Source organism: Brachyhypopomus gauderio, chromosome 14 (assembly GCF_052324685.1).
Source record: "Brachyhypopomus gauderio isolate BG-103 chromosome 14, BGAUD_0.2, whole genome shotgun sequence".
NCBI lineage: Eukaryota > Metazoa > Chordata > Actinopteri > Gymnotiformes > Hypopomidae > Brachyhypopomus > Brachyhypopomus gauderio.
The window spans coordinates 21,973,852-21,995,765 of NC_135224.1; the positions used below are offsets into that span (position 1 = coordinate 21,973,852).

Genomic DNA, 21,914 nt, shown 5'->3' on the forward strand with positions numbered 1-21,914 from the left:
ACATTCTCACTCCCTATCCCCCGCAGTCTTTAATGAGGAGTCTCACTTTGTGATTATTACAGCACATTCGGACAGGGCGCTTTCTCGCTTTCCCCACCCTCCCTTTTCTTTTTCTCTCCCTTTTGTTCCTCTCTCTCCCTCTCTCTCCACCTCCCTCGTTTCTTCTTCTTCCCCCCTCTCTCTCTCTCTCTCTCTCTCTCTCTCTCTCTCTCTCTCTCTCTCTCTCTCTCTCTCTCTCCCTCTCCCCCGCTCCCCCACTCCTGTTCCCTGCACTGAAGAGGCTAGGAGAAAGCCAGCGACAGTAGGCCCGGCAACCTCTCTGTAAATTGCTGTGGCAGTTGAAAAAGCCTCTCTGAGCGTGCGAGCGTGCGACGACGCCGGCGAGCCGCTCGCGCGGTCCGGCCGCAGCGCCTGCTGTAATTGGGGAGATCAAACGCGCCGCCAGGGGGGGGGGGGAGCCTGGGCCCCCCCGAGACATCTGACTGGGGGAATCAGGCAGATGCACAGGAGATGGAGTCTCTCTGATCACGCTGACAAACCCTGCCACAAGTTCACATATACACCTCCAAGCCCCCGAGAGAACCCAGAACATCACACACTACCATATGGGAAGCAAACAGACATATAAATGGAATTTTAAGCACCGTGCCTGAGTAGTGGGTGTGTCATCGATGATGGTGGTCATTTTAATCACTTGCGCGGCCCTTATTTCCTCTCTTATGGGCTGTATTTATTTACACAATTATATGCATATTTATTTACATAATTATGCATATTCGTAACAGTGAAATAATTGGATTATTCAATAAACGACGGGTTTCAACAGTCAATGCATTGCCTCTCTTCACTGGTACGGTCAATCACAGAGCTCTGAAACTACCATGCACATGAATCTTCCTTGTTTGGCTGCATCTAGTGCATCCTCACTCACGCCCACTCCACAAAGTTCTCTCCAGTTCCAGTTAACAATGATCCCGCGATTGCGGTTCAGTGTCCAATCACAGTCCGCCGTCTGCCACGATGAGATATTCGTAACACTGTAACATGGAAGACAGTACAACAGAGGTAAAATGAAACATTGCCGTGTTTATGTAGGGGTCGACTCCAGCTTAGTAAAAAGGTCCCTGGGGCTTAACCCCTCAAAATGCCCCCGCCGGAGATGACCGTTCGAAGTCCTCCGGGGTCCCTACGCTCCACGGCTCTTGTGCCCTCTTTGGGGCAAAATCCCTTCTTGCGCATCTCTTCTCTTTCGCTCTACCCATCCTTTCTTCAATATGAAGGAAAGATCAGAAGAGCAGGTCTCGGAGGGTCAAGGAAAAAACAAAAGCAGGAGGCGTCGTGGGAAAAGTCCTCAAGTCACTGTCAAACGCCTTCTGCTTCAGCCTCACATTCAAGTCTTAAATATTACTCGGATATCTTATAACACTTCAGTCTGTGTCTTCACCTGTACCGTTAGAAAGTCAGGCCAGCTAAGAAAAGGAACGGTTTAATTAAAGGAATCCTTCACCCCAAAACGCCAACATTACCGACGAATGAAGGTGTCTATTGGCACAACGCAAATGAGTCCCCATCGCGTTTTGTTCATTGCTAGCCATGTTAGCATTTTTGGACCAAGAGCTCCTTTAATGGCTGACAAGGTCGCCGTTAGAGAAACATGCATGCATGCAAACTTAACCTGAGTAGAAGAAACAAGGTTATGGATTTGAGCTGCATAATGAGTGTCCAGTGCAAACATGAAAGCTGTGACAGGAAGAGGAAGCAGAGAAAAAGAGAAAAAAATCTACCGCCTGAGGCGCCGTCACGGAGAATTCCAAAAAACAGTCTGCTTTTTAGGCCACACAACTCCCCCTTCGTATTTTATACACATACTGTCTATCGTCGAGAGCAGTTGCCCTTGAGGAAGTTCTCCTCAAGTTCTTCAGGTGGAGTTTGACATAAGATTTATGAAACGCTGCACGAGCCTTCCAATGGCTGTCCAAGAACCTGGCCCAGCTATCTCCTGTGGTCTTACTGAGGATGGTATGGTCTTCAGTGTCTGAGGGGTTGTCTCCGCGTGGTGGGACGGGTGGTGTCCCTGGTTGGTCACACTCGGATGGGGAGGGTTTGACTCATCTGCCTCATGTCCTGCACTCCACCTAAACTTTTGCTCTGATGGCCGGGTAGCGTTCCGCCAATACGGTACAGATCCCTGAAGGGGGGAGAGACAGAGACGAACAGAGTGAGAAGACGGGGGGAAAAAGAGTGAGTGAGAGAGAAAGCAGGACGTGGAGAGACGGATTAAGGGAGGATGGAGAGAGAGTGAGAGGACAGAAAGTGTGAGGGGTGGAGGAGAGAGAAAGCAAATGGGGTGAAGAGGGGGTGAGAAGATTCAGCACAAGTCAGTGTCCAATGACTTCACCATTTAGGACCCATAAAACAGCTAAGTGAAGAACTGACGAGAGCAGTGAAAGGTATTTCAATCAATTTACACATGAAAGGAGTTCTAAGTATGCACATGCTCAAATGAAATGGTACTCATGCACACACACACACACACACACACACACACACACCCAGCATACGTTTGCAGCCGCAGGCTCTGGAGATTGGACCGCAGCGTGGCACCGACTCACATCAAACTGCTCTCGCATACAGATGTGAACATAAATGAATCATAGGCAGGGCATCAGCATGCACCTCCATACAAGAGTGTCTCTCTTGTGCCCACACACACACACACACACACACAGCGCCCGGCTCTCATCACTTGCCGCATTAAAAAGCTCATTAGTAAGCTGATTAAAGGCACCGCTCTCTCCGTGCCTTCTCCTCCATCTGTATGGCACGCGTCCCTGCGTCAACCCCCCCCACCCGATCAGCCCAACGTTCCCGAGTGCCCCCCCCTCCGTCCATCGCCGCCACTTTCATCCCACCCCACCCTGAGGCTGCATCGCTCCATCGACCCCACACCGTCCCTGAACCAGAGACCCCACGATCTCGCCTCGCCGCCCGTCCCGCGCGGCCGGCTCCGGACCGGGCCCCGACCTCGGTGCTGGTGCTTTTGTTTCCCAGCCAGCGCCACAGGAGGGTCAGAGGTCGCGCGGCGGAGGTCAGACCTCGTCACATCGTGACGTGCTCTCGTGTGGACCGAACTTGGCCTGCACATTCAGCTGGGTGGACAGAAGCCCAGGCCCGTGCAAAGTTCTATTTTGGTGCTGGTTTCAGCACCGCATGCTGCAGACATACATGCTGTAAAGTAATCCAGATCCATAGAGCTACGCTGCCAAAATCTTGGGTCAGCCGCCTATTTCTAGAAATTACGCGTCTCTGCACCGTAATCGTTTCCCAGTTCTGCCTACACTTATTTGATGTTGACATTTTTTACAGTAGGTCACCGTAAAGAACATGTTGGCCCTTTAAACTGAGAAACTAAATATAGAAACGATTGCATAAATGCTCAGTCACTACGCTCGCGGTCAGTCGGCCCCGCTGTGGTCGGGATGGGTCAGTGGGGGGGGGGGGCTCACCCTGATTGGGCGGAGGTTAGCGGCTTGAGGCCAGCGGCGTTGCGGAGCAGCTTGTCCAGTGTGCCGACGATCTGTGCGAAGCGTGGCCGTGCGTTCCGCTCCTTCATCCAGCACTCCAGCATCAGCTGGTGGAGCGAAGCCGGGCAGTCCATGGGTGGAGGCAGCCGGTAGTCTTGCTCCACGGCGTTCATCACCTGCGGCGGGCCCACGGGTCGCGGGTGAGGTCGCGTGGCAAAAACGAGATAGGAACGAACAAAACAGACAAAGTAAAAGACGCGGACGGGTGGAGGCGGAGGTTTTTGAAGCCAAGCACAAGGAAGGGCGCTAAGAGTGAGCGAAACCTAGCTGGGGCTAGTTAGCGTTATGTAAATGAGATCACGCTGGCTGGTCCCTGGGAGATTTCACTCACGTTAGCGTTTTTTTTTGGCATCGCAAGTGCGAGGGGAGACAGCGCTCGTGGGCTTACAGCCTTCAGAGCGATAGTGATGCGCAAGCACAAAGTCGGAATGTATATTCCGCATTTGTGAGAACTAAAGAATGACAACACCCTGGTACCTGCTCCCCCGATTTGTCCGAACTGAAATAAAAATGTAAAACAGGCAGAGTGTTTGTTTCTTCACGCGGGCGGTAGGAGCCTACTTACGTCCTGGTTGCTCATGTCCCAGTAGGGTCGCTCTCCGAACGACATCACCTCCCACATAACGATGCCGTAGCTCCACACGTCGCTGGCGGAGGTGAACTTGCGGAAGGCGATGGCCTCGGGGGCGGTCCAGCGGATCGGGATTTTACCGCCCTGTGAGGTGGAGAAGGGAGAGGGAGACGCGCGCACACACGCACGCACGCGCGCGCGCCCACGCACCACATTAGCCGAGTCGAGACGCCAACTTCAAACCCACCAGCAGTCTACAGATGCCTAATTAGAGCGGAGTCTCAACACTTTCTCATGGGTTTCCCTCCTCTGGGCTTTCTCAGTGTGATCATTGATTTGAGCTAAGGACACACAAGCAACAGCAAAATGGCTCTTGCTATCTCTGGATTGAAACAACTACGTCCGGAAGAGCAAGGACAAAGAAGCTTATCAAAACAAGTTAATACCATAAAGTACTATTCTATCTAAACTGTTCAGTCGCTTCTGTGGTTTACCACCCATGAGCTCGAAATGCTGAACTCCTTAAAGATGGCCAAGGAAAGCAAGCGGCACAGACAGCCTGTATCACAATTTAATGGCAGAGCATAAAATGCACTATGCTAACCATGAAATGCTAACATCTGTACCATGTTCAATTTACAAGCTACTGCGAAAGGTCTGAACAGAATTCTCTCCCCCACACAAACTGAGATGTTTCCAAGAGCATGTAATTGGCACTTTCTAATTCAAAATTGTAAGGCAGCCGAGGCTGATAACAGATTATCTACATATGAAACAGCTCTATACCCATTTCCAAAGGCCTAAAAAAAATCACATGAAATTAACACATTTAAATGGGTTGGTTATTTTTGAAGTTCTTTTTTATTATCTCCCTATTCTGGCAGGTAAACGTTCTTGTTTTAAACATTTATCATCGAACAAGACAAATTATCTGCAAATATAGTGAGAATTGTACCTAATAAAATGACAAACAAGTAAGAAAATACCCAGAAATAAATTAAATAATCTCATCTTTACAGCAGTCTCAAAATGAGAAATGTTCACACTAGATTTATAATCTTTTCACTTGCTAAGATGTAACATTTTGTAGTGCAGCTTGATAAGACATTTCTTTTCAAAGTATCCTTTGGAAAAGGATTTTTCAGACTTTCTGAAAATGGGAATGGATGGCAAGTTCTCATTTTGCAGGCAATTTCCACCAAAAATCTCCACTATGGATCTGACAAACGGGGATCATACCAGTGAGCTGGTGTAGGTGGGGTCGGACGACGAGCTGTCGTCAAGGAAGCGGGACAACCCGAAGTCGGACACCTTGCACACCAGGTTGCTGTTGACCAGGACGTTGCGGGCGGCCAGGTCCCGGTGCACGTAGTTCATGTCCGACAGGTACTTCATGCCGGCGGCGATACCTCGCAGCATTCCGACGAGCTGGGTCACCGTGAACCTGCCGTCGTTTAGCTGGAGCGGGAGACACGAACGGCGCCGGTTACAGGTGCGCCACACAACGCCATTCCGAATCGGGTTAATTGGCGCCGCGGTTCCGTTTGCCGTGCTGAGTAATCCTCCCTGAGATAATGGAATTGGCGATGATGTGATGGGCAAACCTGCTCGTCTCCACGGTAGCTAATCTCCTAGGAGAATTCCTTCTGCCTGTTAATTCATGCATGCATAAGGCAGAACATCCTTTTCGTGGAGCGTTGATGCATCGTCCCTAACACTACCATGCTACCAACTTCTAAATGCTAGTAAGACACAAGTCTCAGAGACCCAATTCTCTATCTCCTGCCTCTCCAAATACCCCATGACTCACGCTGAGCCTCGGAGCAGGAAGAAGATAATCAGATCATTAAACAATTGCACGTGCTCCCACTGCGGGAGAGAACGATTTGGCTACAGGCTCCTAGAGATTGTTCTTCCCCCCAGATGTTCCAGAAGATTCTTGTCGAAGCCCGCGTTTGTGGGCGCATGTAGATATGTGTCTGTGTGTTCTGAGCCAGCGTGAACGCACGAGGTCATGCTGTAAGGAGGTGATCTTTGGGGGTGAAGACTGACTCATGTGACGGTCAGTGAGAAAAGCCTAAAAGGCTGTGGTGCCATCCGTAAATGGAGAAGAACCGCTGAAACGCGGGGCCCGCAAGACGAGGGGTCATTTGAGAACAGCGCGGTTCTGTTGAGTCTTTTCGACACGACTACCGTCTTGGCAGAGACGCCGGAGGCTGGAGCAGGTTGTAGGTGAATCGGGGTTATTTCTGTAAAGAAATTCCCAGGTGCTGTGCCTCACACAGGCATACCGAGCGTTTCTGTCGTCATGGAGAAATCAGAAGGCTACATGGCTAGAATCCAGCTCCCACCAGCACAGTCAAAACAGCAGCAATAGGGTCGGGTAATGTCTGCCTAACAGGCATGTCTGAAGAGAACCATTATATATACAGGAAAACAAGGTTTACTAAGGTACTATAAATTCTTATATATATTATTTCATGCTTTTTTCCAGTGACTACTCAATTAATCCAATTCATACTACTACTGTTAATTAATGGAGCATGAAAAATCATATATGTGACATTTAAAATGTCCTCTGTTTTAAATAATGTGTTCACTAAAGCCTTCCTTTTAATCAGCAATCTTTTAAAATGGAAATGTATGCAAAGTGAAATGCAGAGGAAACATTTTCTCCACTGTCATGAATTGTTTTCAGTGCTGAGATATAGATTCTACAAAATAAACACATTAATATAAGGCATTATTGTATTATTTTTAAATGCCTACGTGAAAGAAGAAAGGTATGTCTGGAAAAGCATGACGCTGTACACTGAGGACAGCCATGGACCATGGCATCAACTATCGGCCCAATCCTAGAGGCCATGAAGTTAAAATGGGTCTGTGGAACACACAGCACCTCTCTCTCTTCTTCTCTCAGAAGACCATGATAAAACCACTGATATCTGCCGTTGTTTTCGGAAGCCCCACAGAGCCAAACTCACCCTGAGGAAGGAATCCAGAGCTCCGTTCTCCATGAATTCAGTGACGATCAGCACCGGACAGCTCCTGGTCAACACCCCCTCCAGGCGGATGACGTTGGGGTGGTCGAACTGGCCCATAATGCTGGCCTCCGCCAGGAAGTCCCGCCTCTGCCGCTCCGTGTAGCCCGCCTTCAGGGTCTTGATGGCCACCGCCATCTCCTTCCTGCCGGGCTGCTTCAGCCTGCCACGACAGACCTCCCCAAACTCTCCTGAAAGGGGGGGGGGGCAAACACGGAGTGGAAGGAAAGGAGTGAGGGGGTGGGGGTGCGGGTGATTGGAGGAATACAGATCTGAGCCAAGGTGCCAAAAAACTCACTGGTGGTAAGAAGGCTGGAGACAAGCTCCACAGAAGAAGAGGGAAGTGAAGAACACAGAAAGCCAAGAAAGGGATGAAGAGGGTGTCAGATGTCAAACAGATGAGGGACAGATGGAGAGAGAGAGAGAGAGGACAAGTCTGGACTGCTGAGGGGACAGCCGATCGAGGGTAGAGTGTAACTTGGGTCCAAATGTGTAAGGCAAAAGCAAACGACAGACGATGAGACGGAGCAATAAAATGAGATGAAAGGAAAGAACAGACGAGCACAGACATAAAGAGAGAGATGAAGATGAAGATGAAGCAGGCAAGCGGCATGCAGTCATTTGGTTAACGTACAAGCCGAGTCCTCCACCTGTCCCTTGACAGTGCTACATCTTAAATATGGTAATGCGCTACTGGTTTGGGCACGTGGAAGACCTCCGAGAGCCCTAGACAGCCTAGACAGCCATTTGATTCCTTGCTTTCCTCTGCTTGGAATGCTGAACGATCACTTAGAAATAATGCTAGCTATCGTGGTTCGTTCGGATTAGACCTTAGCTGTTTTGTCTGATGGACGGATTTGTCGAAATAGGTAGGTGATGTGTGTGTGTGTGTGTGCAGAAAGCACTCTTTCTACTGTGAAATGCCTTGTTTACCTGCTCCGATGACTTCCTCGATCTTCACGCAGGAGATGTCGATCTCGCGGGCAAACTCGTGGACGGCCTCGTTGGGGTCCTCGTAAGTGAATGGGTCGATGTACACCTTCACACCTGGAGACACTGCGAGCCAAAGGAATGGCTTACTGCACCGAATTCCACCCTCCAGGACACGAAGATGAGTTTCCTGTAATCTATAGTGCTTTTCCTGCCATCTGGGGCAGAGTAAACTCACCGTACTGCTGGAGTTTCTCAGTGTATTCCAGCTCAGAGCCAGGGCGTTGTCTCCTAAAAGCCCAGAACACACACACACACACACACACACACACACACACACACACACACACACACACACACACAAACACACACACACATTCTCAGGATTAGCACGTTCACCATTCCCTGTGTGCAACTGCACTGGCTTCACACTGGGCCCCATGTTCCGGACCACCATAGCAGTGGTTGCAGGAGCCCGGCTGTGGCAGCCCGGCTGTGGCAGCCACCTTGTCTACCCTCCAGAGTCATAGCATGATGAACAAGCAACTTTTTGAATAAGCACACTTGATTCGCCCCATGCTGATGGTGTGTGTCTATAGGTAATAGGTGTTGAATGGTGTCCATAGTGCTGGAGTCATCTTGGTGGGCCCCTGCTTTGGTGGGTTTGCATAAGCAGGGCTTTGGAAGGGTCCTGGTGGCAGACGGGGTCTACTGGAATGCACCGTCCCCTGGACACCCCCCCCCCCCCCCTTTGTCTCCTGACCTGAGCTAACAATGACGCCTGTTGCTAATTAGCATCTCATCTCCAATTTAAATGGATGGCAAAGGAGGACGACGCCTCTCACCCACGCACACAGAGGGCCGCTCAAACACGCACTTGCTTACACACACAGGCGTACACACACACACACACACACACACACACACACACACACAAGAGTAGCAAAACAGAACGCATGAATGAGAAAGAAGAGCAGAGGCCCGTTGGGGAATGGAGGGGAGGACTGGGTGTGATCAGGAAGGGCTGGACAGGAATACTAGCTAACACAGACACCGTCTCAGAGCGCATTCGTTGCCGAGTGTGGAGGAGTCTGAGCCCAAACCCGAACCTGTGACATCTAAAGACACGCTTTTCTTTTCTAGCCTCTGCTACCACGAACGGAAGAGCAACATGATGTCACAACACCTCCGCAAAACAGGAAAAGCCGGATACTTTTAAAAAACGTTGTCAGTGTTCCTCCTGAGTCTCTTTTAAGGCAAAGGCAGTCAAAAGCGCACCGCATTTCAGACGAGTTTCAAGCGAAAAAGGCATTGAAATAGCAACATGTTAAAGAACACTGAGGAACGTGGGTAGTGGGTTTGTCCTTCCGCTGTGTTTAGCCCCATTAGCGTAATATGAAACATGATTGCGAGGCTTGGTGTCCCACTCTCACCTGAGGCAAACCACAGCAATGACCACCATGGCGATGATGACCACGAAACCAGCCGACGCCGAGCCAATGATGAGGGGCAGCTGGTCCTGCACGGAACGCTCCGGATCATCTGATACACCACACAGCCAATCAAAAATCGTTACATATGAGCTCAGTAGCCCCAAACAGAAATGTAACCACATTGAAAGCCACGGAACACAATAAGATTCTCATGTAATCATCCAGCAGGAAAAAACGGCAGAAGTTACTTAATAAAGAACATTCAGCCGTAATGAAAATGTATGACATAATTATGAACAGACTACACAGAGAAGACACAATTGCGTAAGATTTTTATAGCACAAGATGGTTCATACAGCATGGTAACAGAACTATTTAACGAAAAGTATGTGTGTACCATGCAGATTTGTGCTGAAGTCCACTGGGTTGCTGTAAAGGCCGTACCCAGCCACGGTGCGTGCTCGGACCTGGACGACGTACACCGTAGCGCTCTTCAGGCCCTCCACCCGGGCCGAGCTGGTCTGGGCGGTGACCGTGTGAGAGAAAGATTCTCCCTGTGACACACATATGTGGATGCACAGTAAAAAAAAACACTCAAACAGCAACAACAACAACAACAACAGAAGTGACTTGAACCAAGCAAGTTTGCGCCTGTTTTGCAGTTAACTGTCATTGTGCCTGAGGGCCATCTGTTCCTCTCATTGTCCTGGGCTTGGGAGAGGAACCCAGGGCGTTTTAATCCGAGTCCAGGCCCACCCGTGCTGGCTCTGCGTGTACCGTCTCTCACCTGCCCCTGGTACTTGATCTCATAATCCAGGATGACCCCGTTGGGCCGCTCCGGGGGCAACCAGGAGAGGCTGAGGGTGCTAGCTGTGGCTCGCATCAGGTGCACTGTGGGTATGGCCGAGGGAGCTACAGGATTAAGAGAGAGAGAGAGAGAGAGAGAGAGAGAGAGAGAGAGAGAGAGAGAGAGAGAGAGAATCCATATCACACAAGCACATGTCCATAACATACTGTTGAGAGCAGATGCTTATGTAGTTTTACAGTTTTTTTTCTTTTTTAACCATTCTGAGCATTTTATGTTAAACTACTTTTAGTTTAACATTTTCACCAAATATCATCTCATTATTTTAGAAAAAGCATTTTACATCACAAAGACTTATTAAAGTTTTGTCACATTACAACCAAAGCAATTGTCATTTAAGGAAGTATTAGTGACCCTAAATGGCTTCCTCTATAACAGCCATAAGGTAAAATCAAGAAAGAAATGGGGAATGTTTAAGCATTGCTTATTGCGTTGTCAAAAAAAGTGGACCGTTAATGAAAACCGGGGCACTACCAAACGAAATGTCACAAAGTGGAATGTTGACGGGAAAACATACAGCCAATCACAGCTATGCGTACTGAAAACCACAGGCCGACCCTCACCCGCTTGGTTGGTGGTGATGTTGACGGTGGCGTAGTGAGGTGCGGCGGGACTCTTGGCGGAGACGCCGTTGACGGCCTGGATCTCGAAGCTGTAGCGCGTGTGTGCCTGCAGGTTCCTCACGGCCGCCCACCGCTCGGCCAGGCCTAGTCGCCGTGGTGACACCTCCACGTTGTCGTTGCAGCGGGCGCAGGGCCCGCCCCCATGTGGGCACTTCTTGCACACCACGTTGTAGACGACGTCGGCCCGGCCGCCGGAGTCCCGCGGCTCGGCCCACTCCAGGGACACCGAGGTCTCGTTCACGCTGGAGATGACGCTCAGCGGCGCAGAAGGGACAGCTGAGGGTGGCCAGGAGAGTAGCACAGACCGTTACACTGTAGCACAGACCGTTACACTGTAGCACAGCACAGACCGTTACACTGTAGCACAGACCGTTACACTGTAGCACAGACCGTTACACTGTAGCACAGAGCAGACCGTTACACTGTAGCACAGCACAGACCGTTACACTGTAGCACAGCGCAGACTGTTACACTGTAGCACAGACCGTTACACTGTAGCACAGCACAGACCATTACACTGTAGCACAGACCGTTACACTGTAGCACAGCGCAGACCGTTACGCTGTAGCACAGCGCAGACCGTTACACTGTAGCACAGACCGTTATACTGTAGCACAGCGCAGACTGTTACGCTGTAGCACAGAGCAGACCGTTACGTTGTAGCACAGAGCAGACCGTTACGCTGTAGCACAGAGCAGACCGTTACGCTGTAGCACAGCGCAAACTGTTACGCTGTAGCACAGAGCAGACCGGTACGTTGTAGCACAGCGCAAACTGTTACACTGTAGCACAGAGCAGACCGTTACACTGTAGCACAGGGCATGGACAGTTACACTGTAGCACAGAGCAGACCGTTACACTGTAGCACAGAGCAGACAGTTACACTGTAGCACAGTGCATGGACAGTTACACTGTAGCACAGTGCACAGACCATTACACTGTAGCACAGTACCACATTGGTATGTAATGAAAATAATCACACTATGTATTCCATACTGTACAAGAGGACAGTATAATGTCACAATCCAATTCAAAGCAATTTCATTGTACAAAATGTACATGCACTACCATCTCACTGCACTGTGTAACAGTATTCCACTGCACTATGTAATATTACACACTGTTATGTTAAACAGTAACATGGTCTTTCTTATATCATTAAACTACTAAACACTGTATACTCCCTGTAATATGAGCGTTTGACTCTATCTCATGGCCTTGTGCTACGTGGCTTGACCTTTGAGTATCTGGATATCTGGATCATCTTGCATGCTGCATGATTTTGAGTTTCGATATGATGCACCAATCCGGACACACACTTTACAGCGGGCACGTGCTCCACAACCGGCCGGAGTGTGAAAACTCGTGCTGCCAACTGCCAGACTGTGCCGGATCAAATATAATCCCCCAACGGGCCAGATAAAAGTGGGCGTTTATTCCAACTCATTTCGGCGGACCCCGCCGATTCATTTAGTTAATCACCCGCGCATATTCATCGGGAGAGCATCCGACTGGACGCTGGCGCGGCGGGTCGGGATACGGCGTCGTTGGTCAGGTCGAATTTCAGACCTCTGACTCCGGCTCAGTGAGTCATGATGCAAACTAATTAAATGCAGAGGCTGCAGATCTAAAGAACAAAACAACCCCCTGATGAATTCTGAGCTTTAGGGCCGATTACTGAAAGGAAAATGATTTTCTGTGAGTGATATTAAACACATGGCCCTCTGTTAAACACATCCGAAACAGGGAAAAACTGTAAATAAGCTGCTCCTATTTAGAGAGGTGACTGCACATGCATGCCGGTTCATGCGTGGATTGCTCATTAACTCCATGTGCAAGTTCGCGTTACGCATGATTAGCCCTCGGGCCGAGCCAGACTGCAATCCGCTTTGATAACAGCAAAGAAAACGACCTTTCATCGTTTTTTTTTAATTCCGTGTCATCGAGCGAATTAGACAGAAAACGTGGCGGGTTGAAAGGCGTCATGGTGGAAGGGGCCAGCGCAGAGACGGCGGTGCTTACTGGTGCAGGGCGAGTCGGGAGAGTCGCCGTCGGCCCGGTAGAAGCCGCCCTGGCACGCGCACACGCTGGAGGCACGGGACGTGGCCCGACTGTTGGGAGGGCAGGGCATGCAGAAACCCTCGCCCTGTTTAGACTTGAAGGAGCCTGCAGTGCATGCTGAACAGGACACACAAGGAGAAGGCTTGCTCAGGTCAGGAACACACACACACACACACACGCACGCATATGCCTGCAAATATTTCATCCAGAAGACTGAAATCTGGCTGTCCAAAAACACACAGACTGATGCTCCTCAAAAGACAGAGCCATAATTCTCTCTATGGTTTTATATGACTGATGATGTTAACGCAGCCACATAAATGACAAAATAATTACTGGGAATGCAAGCGACTGCTTATGCAACAGGCCTGATTTGTACATTATTTACCAGGACTGCTGCAGAAAATGTGGAGCTGCTATTTTGCTCTTCCTTCAGAGCAGCGGTTCGCCACACCCTACCGCCAAATCAAACATAATGTGGAGACTATCAGACCCGCGTGCTCCCTCCATGCTTGAATGCACCCCTCCACTGCTATACATACTGCAGGGGCTGAATTATGTGTCAGGTACAGAGGCGCGTCAGTATTCTTCTCATGATCTATATTACTTCACGAATGAAAGAGGCGGCGGGAGGATAATAAGAAAGAGGAAAATCTTCGCAAGTGGCCCCTTAACACGCATGGCGTTCCGGATTCAGAGAGAGAGGGAGAGGGAGAGATGGGTGTAGCTTGTAAAATCGGGGTGTGTGTGTGTGTGTGATGGGGGGGTGGGGTTAGTAAGCGAGTGAGAGAAAGAGTGAGAAAGGGAGTGGGAGAGAGAAAAATAGGAGATAGGAAAGAGAGTGAGCAAGAGAGAACTGACAGCATGCCCAGCCTGACAGATAAATGCTAACAGGCTTCCCTGCGTCCCTGGTGTGAGTGTTTGTGGCGTCCATCAGCTAGCGGATTACAGCCGGTGAGGTGATAAAGGAAATTACCCCCCCCCACCCCGCTGGGACAGAAGCATGCTGGGACCCTGGGGGGAGTCGTTTATCAGTTCTTTAAGGTGCGCCCATATGGAAACAAAATGAAGTTCTTCAGCAGTCACCCTCTCCGAGGAACTTCCGCTCCACCTGAAGGGCCTCCACCGCCGGGAGGAGGCCGAAGGACACGGACACTCGGCCCTTATTAGCCGGAGTCTCCCTCGGTCTCTCTTCTCCTGCTTGGCTCTCATTGTCTTTCTTTGTTTGTTTGTCCCATCAAGTGCCCCCTCTATCTTGCCCTGTGGATCTCCTCCCCCAACCCCCCCCCCCCCCCCCCACCCTCTCTCTGGCTTACAGGATGTGCACCCCCCCACCCCCCACCCTCTGTACTTCAGTGTCATCCGTCTTTGCTCTATCTCTGTGTTAGGACCCTATCAGATCTGTCAGCTCATGCTGCTGCTAGCTGCTTTGTTCTCCGATGCTACTGCAGCTCTCCACCCATTGCTGGTCGGCTTTTTCTCCCCACTTCAGAAAAACCCAGCCCCCGCTTGGAGGAGACTGCACTCCAGTTTGGGTGAATCCCTCACATTCTTTAGAACAGAAAGCCCTTCTAGATACCCCCAGCACCCCCAAACGCCACCCCAAACTCACCACTCCCCCTTTCTAATTCATAATGAAACCCCTCATAACTGGTAACTGCACCATCAATTTTTTTTCTTTTTAAGTTTGAATCTTTTTGAACCATAAGGAACCAGATAATACGCTGTCTGTGCTGAGAAGAGGCATAAAAGAACCACGCTCTGTGACCTTGGAATCATCACTTATGTCGTAAAAACACACCACGCCCGCCAAAACAAGTTCACGACCTGCTTACGTCCTTGCTATCTCTCCTTTTCAGACTGTGACATCCGCTAGAAATCACTCAGAAGGTTTCGGTGAAAAGCCGCTTTAGTGGGACAATAGCCTCCACTTACCCTGACACTGGGTGTCTTTCTTGGCCGGCTCAAAGCCCGGCATGCAGGTGCAGGATCCCACGGGAACCATCCACTCTCCGTCGCCATTGCAATACAGCTTCAGAGGAACGGACACTTCCACGGCGTTGGGGACGCAGGCCCCTGCGGCAATGACCAGCGAGGTGGCCTCCGCACCTGTGGCTGTCTCGGGGAAGACGGCGAAGCTGGCGATGGTGGTGGAGCACTTCTTGAAGAAGACCCTGGCAGAGATGAGGGACATACACGCGCCCAGGTCCTGGAAGGCCAGATAGAAGCCGGCTTTGGAGAGAGGGCCGAAGCTGCGGACTTTGGTGTTGACGATCCCCGATTCCAGTAGCGAGAAGCTCTCGTCAGGGGCAACGGTATCCACCTAAAGGAGAAGGAGGACATCTTGTCTCAGAATTAGATATTCAGTCCTGGCAGTGAATGTCTAAGCTCTTGCACAGGAGTCTGGTGAAAAAACCCCCAAGTCCACGAAACACAGCCAGGCTGACCTTCACGTACGGGTTCTCCCGCCAGAAAGGGCTGGTCGATGTGGCTGTGTCTCCATCAGACTCATAGTAGAACAGATTGAAGGTCTCCTTGCAGGAGCCTGGGATGTTGGGGATACTGGCACAGTCCCTCACGGAGAACTTCAGCTCCACATAGACCCGCAGCACACCCCGCCGTGGGATGAAGTCCGTCCGGAGCCAGTTGTTCTGGTTGGGCTCCAGGACGTTGCACACCTGGTACGTCCGGATGGGGTTCATGGAATCGTCGTAGCCGCTGACCTCCTCCCACTGAAGGAAAGAGGGTGTCGTGTTATTTCGGGGAACCACAGGCGATATCAGGAAGTACACAGGGGAACGACGGGCCGTAGACTCTTCCGAGACTTGAGAGGGACTTGACAAGTGTCGATCATTCGATTGCCAATGCTGACTGTCAGTAGTGTTACATATTAGCTTGAAGGGCTTCAAAACTAGGTCATTCGCTGATATGCTAATCATCCTCATCCTATCAAGTATTTCCTCTACTTTATGTGAAACTTAATCTTCCCTCTTCAATCAAGCCCCTTTGTGCCGTCTCTAGCCATGAGATCAGAACCTCCATTTCTCTAGAATTCTGTCCTAGACTCTGAGAATTAAGCTCTAGACCTCTTCATCCTTAATGAGATCTAGAAGTTGGTGCCCAAGAATTCATTCAAGGCCCGGACCAGGTGTGATTCCTGTACACAATGACCGAGTGAATTCCCTGTCAGCGATTTGGGTAAATATAATACATTTTCCAAGGTGACATTTGGGTCGGAGAACCTCGCACAACACAATTAGGACGGGGAGCGGCGAGGGGGAAGCATGTGTTTATCTCGGGGTGCGCGGGAGCACATTACTTATGATGATGTATGGCTTTCAGCATGCCAGACATCGAGCGCCAGCCAGCAGAGGGGACCGGACTGCTTAAGATTGTTGCCATGGCAACCCATCGTTTCCATTGACTGATTCTGCATGCACATTCCAAAGACAAATCGTACTACAGGAGCAGAGCGTGGGGGTGTGGGGGGGTGTGTGGGGTGTGGTGTGTGTGTGTGTGTGGGGGGGGGGGTGTGGTGTGGGGTGTGGGGGGTTATTGGTTCTGTCAAGCTTAAGGTCAAAATTAGTGGAGCTTTAATTTCCTTTACTGGTCATACAGGTAAAATGAAGTGACGCCATGATTTGGATACAGAAGAAAGAAAAAAAAAACGTTTTCAGAAATGGATACCGCCTCAGGGAAAACTCAGTTTATCAGAGGAGGCCATTTTCATTTCTCTTTCTTTTTTTAGACAGACATGAGTGTAAAGTATGTGTAGTCCCCTTTAGACAGATAACACTCCCACACACTCCCACACACACACACACACACTCACTTACCCCACTTTCTGGGTAGGTGGTCCAGGCTAACTCTGTTGTGGCCCACTTGCTGTCCATAAGAGTCTCTGCAAGCCAAAGATAATCAATAAAGACTCAAACGCCGGCCATGCCCAAGCACCACACTACACCATTTTAACACACATCCTCGCCGCAGCCCTCCCAAACCAAGCTCATCATCGATTAGCATTTGCCCCCTTGTTCGCTGAATGGGACAGGGGGGGCTAGTTCTCACATCGGCTGCTAGATAAACGCGCGTCCCTCCTTCATCTAGCACCGACAGCGGCGGGCGGCAGCTCAGACGGAACGCGGGCCTGTCGCGTTCCCTCGAGGCGCGGCTGCACGGACAGTAGCGTTCGGCTCCCCCGGCGTCCCCTGCTCTCTAGACACACCGCAATCAGCAGAGCAAAACTGCCAACGCTGGCCCGCGCGGGGGCAGCACGCCTGCTAATGTTTTATTCACTTTGTGGAGTTGCTGTTGGATGAGGGGCGAGCGTTCACTTCAAATTAAAGTGACGCACACATCTGCAAGCGTAGCCATGAAATATTCAGAGAAGAACGTCAACTTAGCCGATTAGGACTCTGGGAAATACAGTGCAGGCAGTGCACACTATCTCGCACACACACACACTCACACACACACGTTTATGCATATTGGATGCGTCCTTTTTATCACTGTGGAAATTATAGAGTGAGAGAGATGCATTGGGTGAATTTAAGGGCATCAGGCTGTGTGAAATATTCATATAATTATAAGTGGAGGGAAGTTGCTTTGATGCTTTGATCAATTCATTATGATCGTGCATGCCCTTTCCTGCAGGACTTTTGCGGCTTGTGCATTGAACTGGCCTGGAGTTCACACTCTCACTGCTATTGCTCTTCTTTTTGGGGCTGCCTGTTGCGTACGCAGAAACACACTTGAATTGCTCATTTTCTCCAAACAGCTATTAATCATGTACAGTGTCACCCGGAACAGAAAGCAGGCATTCTCAAACATTTCTATATGACTTTATTTTCACAGTGAAATTAGATTAGCAATACAAATTAAAGAACTAAATATTTGTGTGTGTGTTATTAGTCAAGAAAGATTAATCACCCACTGAACAATTAAAACACCCCTAAGCAGCGCTGTATGGCAACACATTAATAATTTTTAGACGGCCCCTTGACATGGAGGTTTCTGACAGATGGTCCAAGTTGACTCAGGGTACCAAGGAGAAGTTTTGCACTTTTTCTCATGTCACAGGGTGGCAATGCCCACTTAACCTCAACGGATGTATAACTAATGTCCTGTGTTAGGAAACCTGTGTGAGACCCTCGTCTGAGTCACACACATTTATAAACACAGGCACGCATGTGCGCACGCGCGGGCGCACGCGCACACACACACACACACACACACACTCACACACACACGCACGCACGCACGCGCGCGCGCGAGCACGCGCTCCCAACATCGATTGAGCTCTGACACTGACACTGAAACTGATGACGAATCGAGCCTGCACGAGCGGCGGTGAGCGGGCCTGAGGCTGTCCTGTGGCTAGAAATTAGCCAGACGCGGGTAGGCCATCGGATAACGTATTCTCATCATAAACAACACCTCAAAAACCCACTGTCTTGACCAAAAGACACGGGAATAAGGCACCCCCTATTCCCCTGGCTCAGGCATGAGCCTCTGGTTGTGAAACCGATATTGGAAAAGCACAGACGAAGTTCAATTTTTTCTGAGACAGGAATGACTTCACAATGACCTCAGCAGAGGTGGGTGAGGCACCGTCTCCAGGGCCTGGTCACTTCAGAACCTGGTGTCACTTATCTGTGACGGCACCTTTACCAGAAGCCACAGTCGCAATTAACACTCAACACGTTTCAGAAGCCCACTGCGTTCTCGTGGGTGCGTGGCGGCTGTAAAATGCGAGGTGACCTGCTGTCTTTTCCTCGTAGCGTTGTGATGGTCAAGTGAGCAGATGCAGCCCCAGCTGCCAGTTAGCGCGCGCGCCGCATGCCTCGCCGTGACGTCATTTCCATCACGCTTGGGCTCACACTAAAAGCTCTGGAGGACTGAGAGGTGTTACACCTGACCAGCCCAGAGGTTTTCCGCTGCGAAGGTGTGTCACAAGCACTGATAAGAACCTTTTAGAAGCTATTTGAGGTTACATTGGGTGGGGTAGCGGGGGGCTTGTTAATACTAAACTCACTGGAGAAAACGCATTGTCTTACATATCGATGTTACATACAACATGTGTAGACGAACATCTCTCGCACGCACGCACGCACGAACACGCACGCACGCACATACACGAAAACTAACACTGAGCGTTAAAATGGGGTTTTTTTGTATATAAGAACAAAAAGAGTGTAACGGAGCAAATGGCGTGTAGACGAGAATGGGATTATCAGTATCACACACACACATGTAACAACAAACATGTAATCACTGGGTTGAACAGGGAAGGGTCTATACAGTCCACAGTTCTTACATTTGTGGGGAAATGGTATATTATATTTCAAAACACACCACCGGGACATACGTGTTTGAATAAAAGTAAAAGATAATCATTAGTATTTCAAAACCTTGCAAAATGCAACATGAGATGGGTTATATATTTTGTGCAAACATAACAGACAACCTCGAGCGATTTTCACTGCAATAGGTAGCACTGTAATCTAAGAAAAGTATAAATGTTCCAAGAAAGACGTTTATTCTTGTAGCTTATCCGTCCATCATAGCAAAAATAACGACATTCCGACACAATGAAACAAGAATAATTGCATGAACCGAACGAGTTCGTGAAAATGTATATATAAACAAAAAAAACTAGTTTTAGTTCGTATACATACGTGTATCGTATAGCAAATTATTCGTTTGAATAAGCGAAACAATCAATGCGCTTTAAAGATGCTGACTCGCGTTTGCTCCTTTTAAAGAAAACTGATAACGGAACACATTGTATTCATGGCCATAAAGCCCATACAGAATTGCGAAACAGTCCAGCCCGTAACAAAGACCACTTTGACTTACCTTCAACAGCCGAGACCGCGGGGACCACAAGGCTGTATAAAAACAGCAGAAGAGCCATCGTCATGAACCTTGGGCTTGCAACATGAATAGCAGTTTATCACTAACCCTGCAGGTCGAAATCTCAACGCACTTTAGTAAAACCACAAACACCGAGACTCGACTAACGACCGCTTGCTCCGCGAAAAATCTGTTTTAGCTCACAGGCATATCCATTTCCCCCACTACATTCCGGTCTCCCTTCATCTCACAGAACCGAGCCGAGGAGTGCGGGTCCAGCAGCCTCTCCCCCCTCGCAGCCGTCACTCACGTCGCTTCACGGCTCGGTCTACGTGTACCACATCATCGCTACAAAAGTAGCTGTTGCTTCTCCGCGACTACACGTACGAGTGACAATATACGAGACCGAGGAGCGACGGATGGGGGGGGGGGGGGGGGGGGGGGGGGCAGAAGAGGAAGGAGGGGGCAGTCCGAACCCCCCAGCCCTCAACCTCACACGGTGTTGGGGGGCACACCCCTGCGGTAAACAACGCTCACTCCACACTTACACCACACTCCTTTAGTGGAATGGCCAAAAGACTCGGAAAACTCGTTCTTATTTCTTTGATTTTAATTCTATTGTTCACCTTTTTTTTTGCTGTAATAACTCGGATGTCTAGTTGAGCGTGTGTCTACAACACAATAGTTGTCACACAGCGCCCCTTACAGTTGTTTTTTGTGCATTTTAATATAAATATTAAACGTTATTTTAAATTAAACGGCGTTACGCGCCGTCACAAATGCTACCACGTGACATGCATTTGGGTTCATGCGTGAACATGACTCCGGCGTTGTAGTTTGACCAAACTAAACTGCTATAGGCCTACGCCTTATCGTTTAATTTCTCATAAATTGAAAGAAGTTTGCCCACTGCAGATCAAAAGCTGATAACAGAAGAGAAGTTGGATGGTAGTCTCATCGTACACCTACATGGTGTTTCTAACAAACTGAATGGTGTAACAAACTGATTGGCGTAACATCATGCTGTGAACATGAACACAGACAATTGCGTAACGTAAACCTCTCTACACCACACTGTGGTGTCCATATCTGGACCGACCTGCACATCTGTTCACTGGACGCGTGTCTTGTGGTGATAATACAATCAAGGCCCAGACCCTTTGCAGCCCAGCAGGTCTCCACAGGAGCACATTTTGTGGCGTATGGACATTTGGTCACTCTCAGAGAGTGGCCAGGAAACACCCCAGAAGGAAAAGGAGGATGAGGAGGGGAGAGGAAGAATGGGCCTCACGGTCAGGTGCTGGCCCAGAGCAGTAATCTGGGGGTGTTGTCCTACATGTGACCCAGCCTTAAAAACGAGGCAGAAAAATCCGCGGAGCAGACCAGCCTGTGTGTGACACACCATAGTGACTCGATGATCAGTGCGAGAGTGGTCGTAGAAATACTGACCGTATTTGGAGAGCACGATTATTTGATAATGTTCATTTTTTGATGGATTTTAGTCTTTGTGGCCGCATCCCAATATCCGCTCAGTCGCTTCGAAAATTAATTATTGGTTGTTTGAATCCCAACACACCAATCCTCACCTGCTGTATGTGTGTATATAGCATATGCTGTAGGGAGAAAGAAACAACCCTACTGGCCAAAACAAACAAAATCCGATTTCGCTTGAGTCGTGACCACTGTTTGCTCGAACGAAGCAATCTCACAATCACTGGCCAGGTTGCTCACAGACAACACCACCCCACACAAAGCCTTAGGAGATGTTTATCCATACGAAGAAGGAACGAGAACCAACTAAAAACATATCCATTAGTGGACTCTTTCAGCTGCACTATTTCACACAGAGACGTTCTCAGCTGGGAATTCCGATGAGTCGACACTTTTTTTTTTTCTTCCTCGTTGCTTTTCCCGCCATGGTCCCCCCATCATTATTCATCCTCTCCACCTT

General features: G+C 49.5%; 1 protein-coding gene across 1 annotated transcript; it reads right to left on the bottom strand.

Moving 5' to 3' along the window:
• Positions 1 to 726: 726 nt before the first annotated feature.
• On the bottom strand, positions 727 to 20,375 carry ephb3a (eph receptor B3a). Its single transcript, XM_076972487.1, has 16 exons — positions 19,967 to 20,375; positions 16,945 to 17,009; positions 15,556 to 15,840; positions 15,044 to 15,431; positions 13,070 to 13,225; positions 10,988 to 11,323; positions 10,347 to 10,471; positions 9,957 to 10,113; positions 9,560 to 9,668; positions 8,365 to 8,417; positions 8,130 to 8,252; positions 7,140 to 7,387; positions 5,395 to 5,613; positions 4,150 to 4,299; positions 3,507 to 3,700; positions 727 to 2,188 (listed from the first exon to the last, which is right to left on the bottom strand). Exons 1-16 carry the CDS (start codon positions 20,028 to 20,030, stop codon positions 2,083 to 2,085), a joined length of 2,778 nt encoding a protein of 925 aa, XP_076828602.1. The 5' UTR covers positions 20,031 to 20,375; the 3' UTR covers positions 727 to 2,082.
• Positions 20,376 to 21,914: the final 1,539 nt, after the last annotated feature.

Excerpts from the sequence above, each read along its gene's own strand:
- ephb3a (XM_076972487.1), bottom strand. The coding sequence starts at position 20,030 with ATGACGATGGCTCTTCTGCTGTTTTTATACAGCCTTGTGGTCCCCGCG. Across the intron at positions 9,669-9,956 it reads CTTCAGCACAAATCTGCATG|ATGATCCGGAGCGTTCCGTG; the intron begins GTACACACATAC and ends GTGGTGTATCAG. Across the intron at positions 8,253-8,364 it reads TGAGAAACTCCAGCAGTACG|TGTCTCCAGGTGTGAAGGTG; the intron begins GTGAGTTTACTC and ends TTTGGCTCGCAG.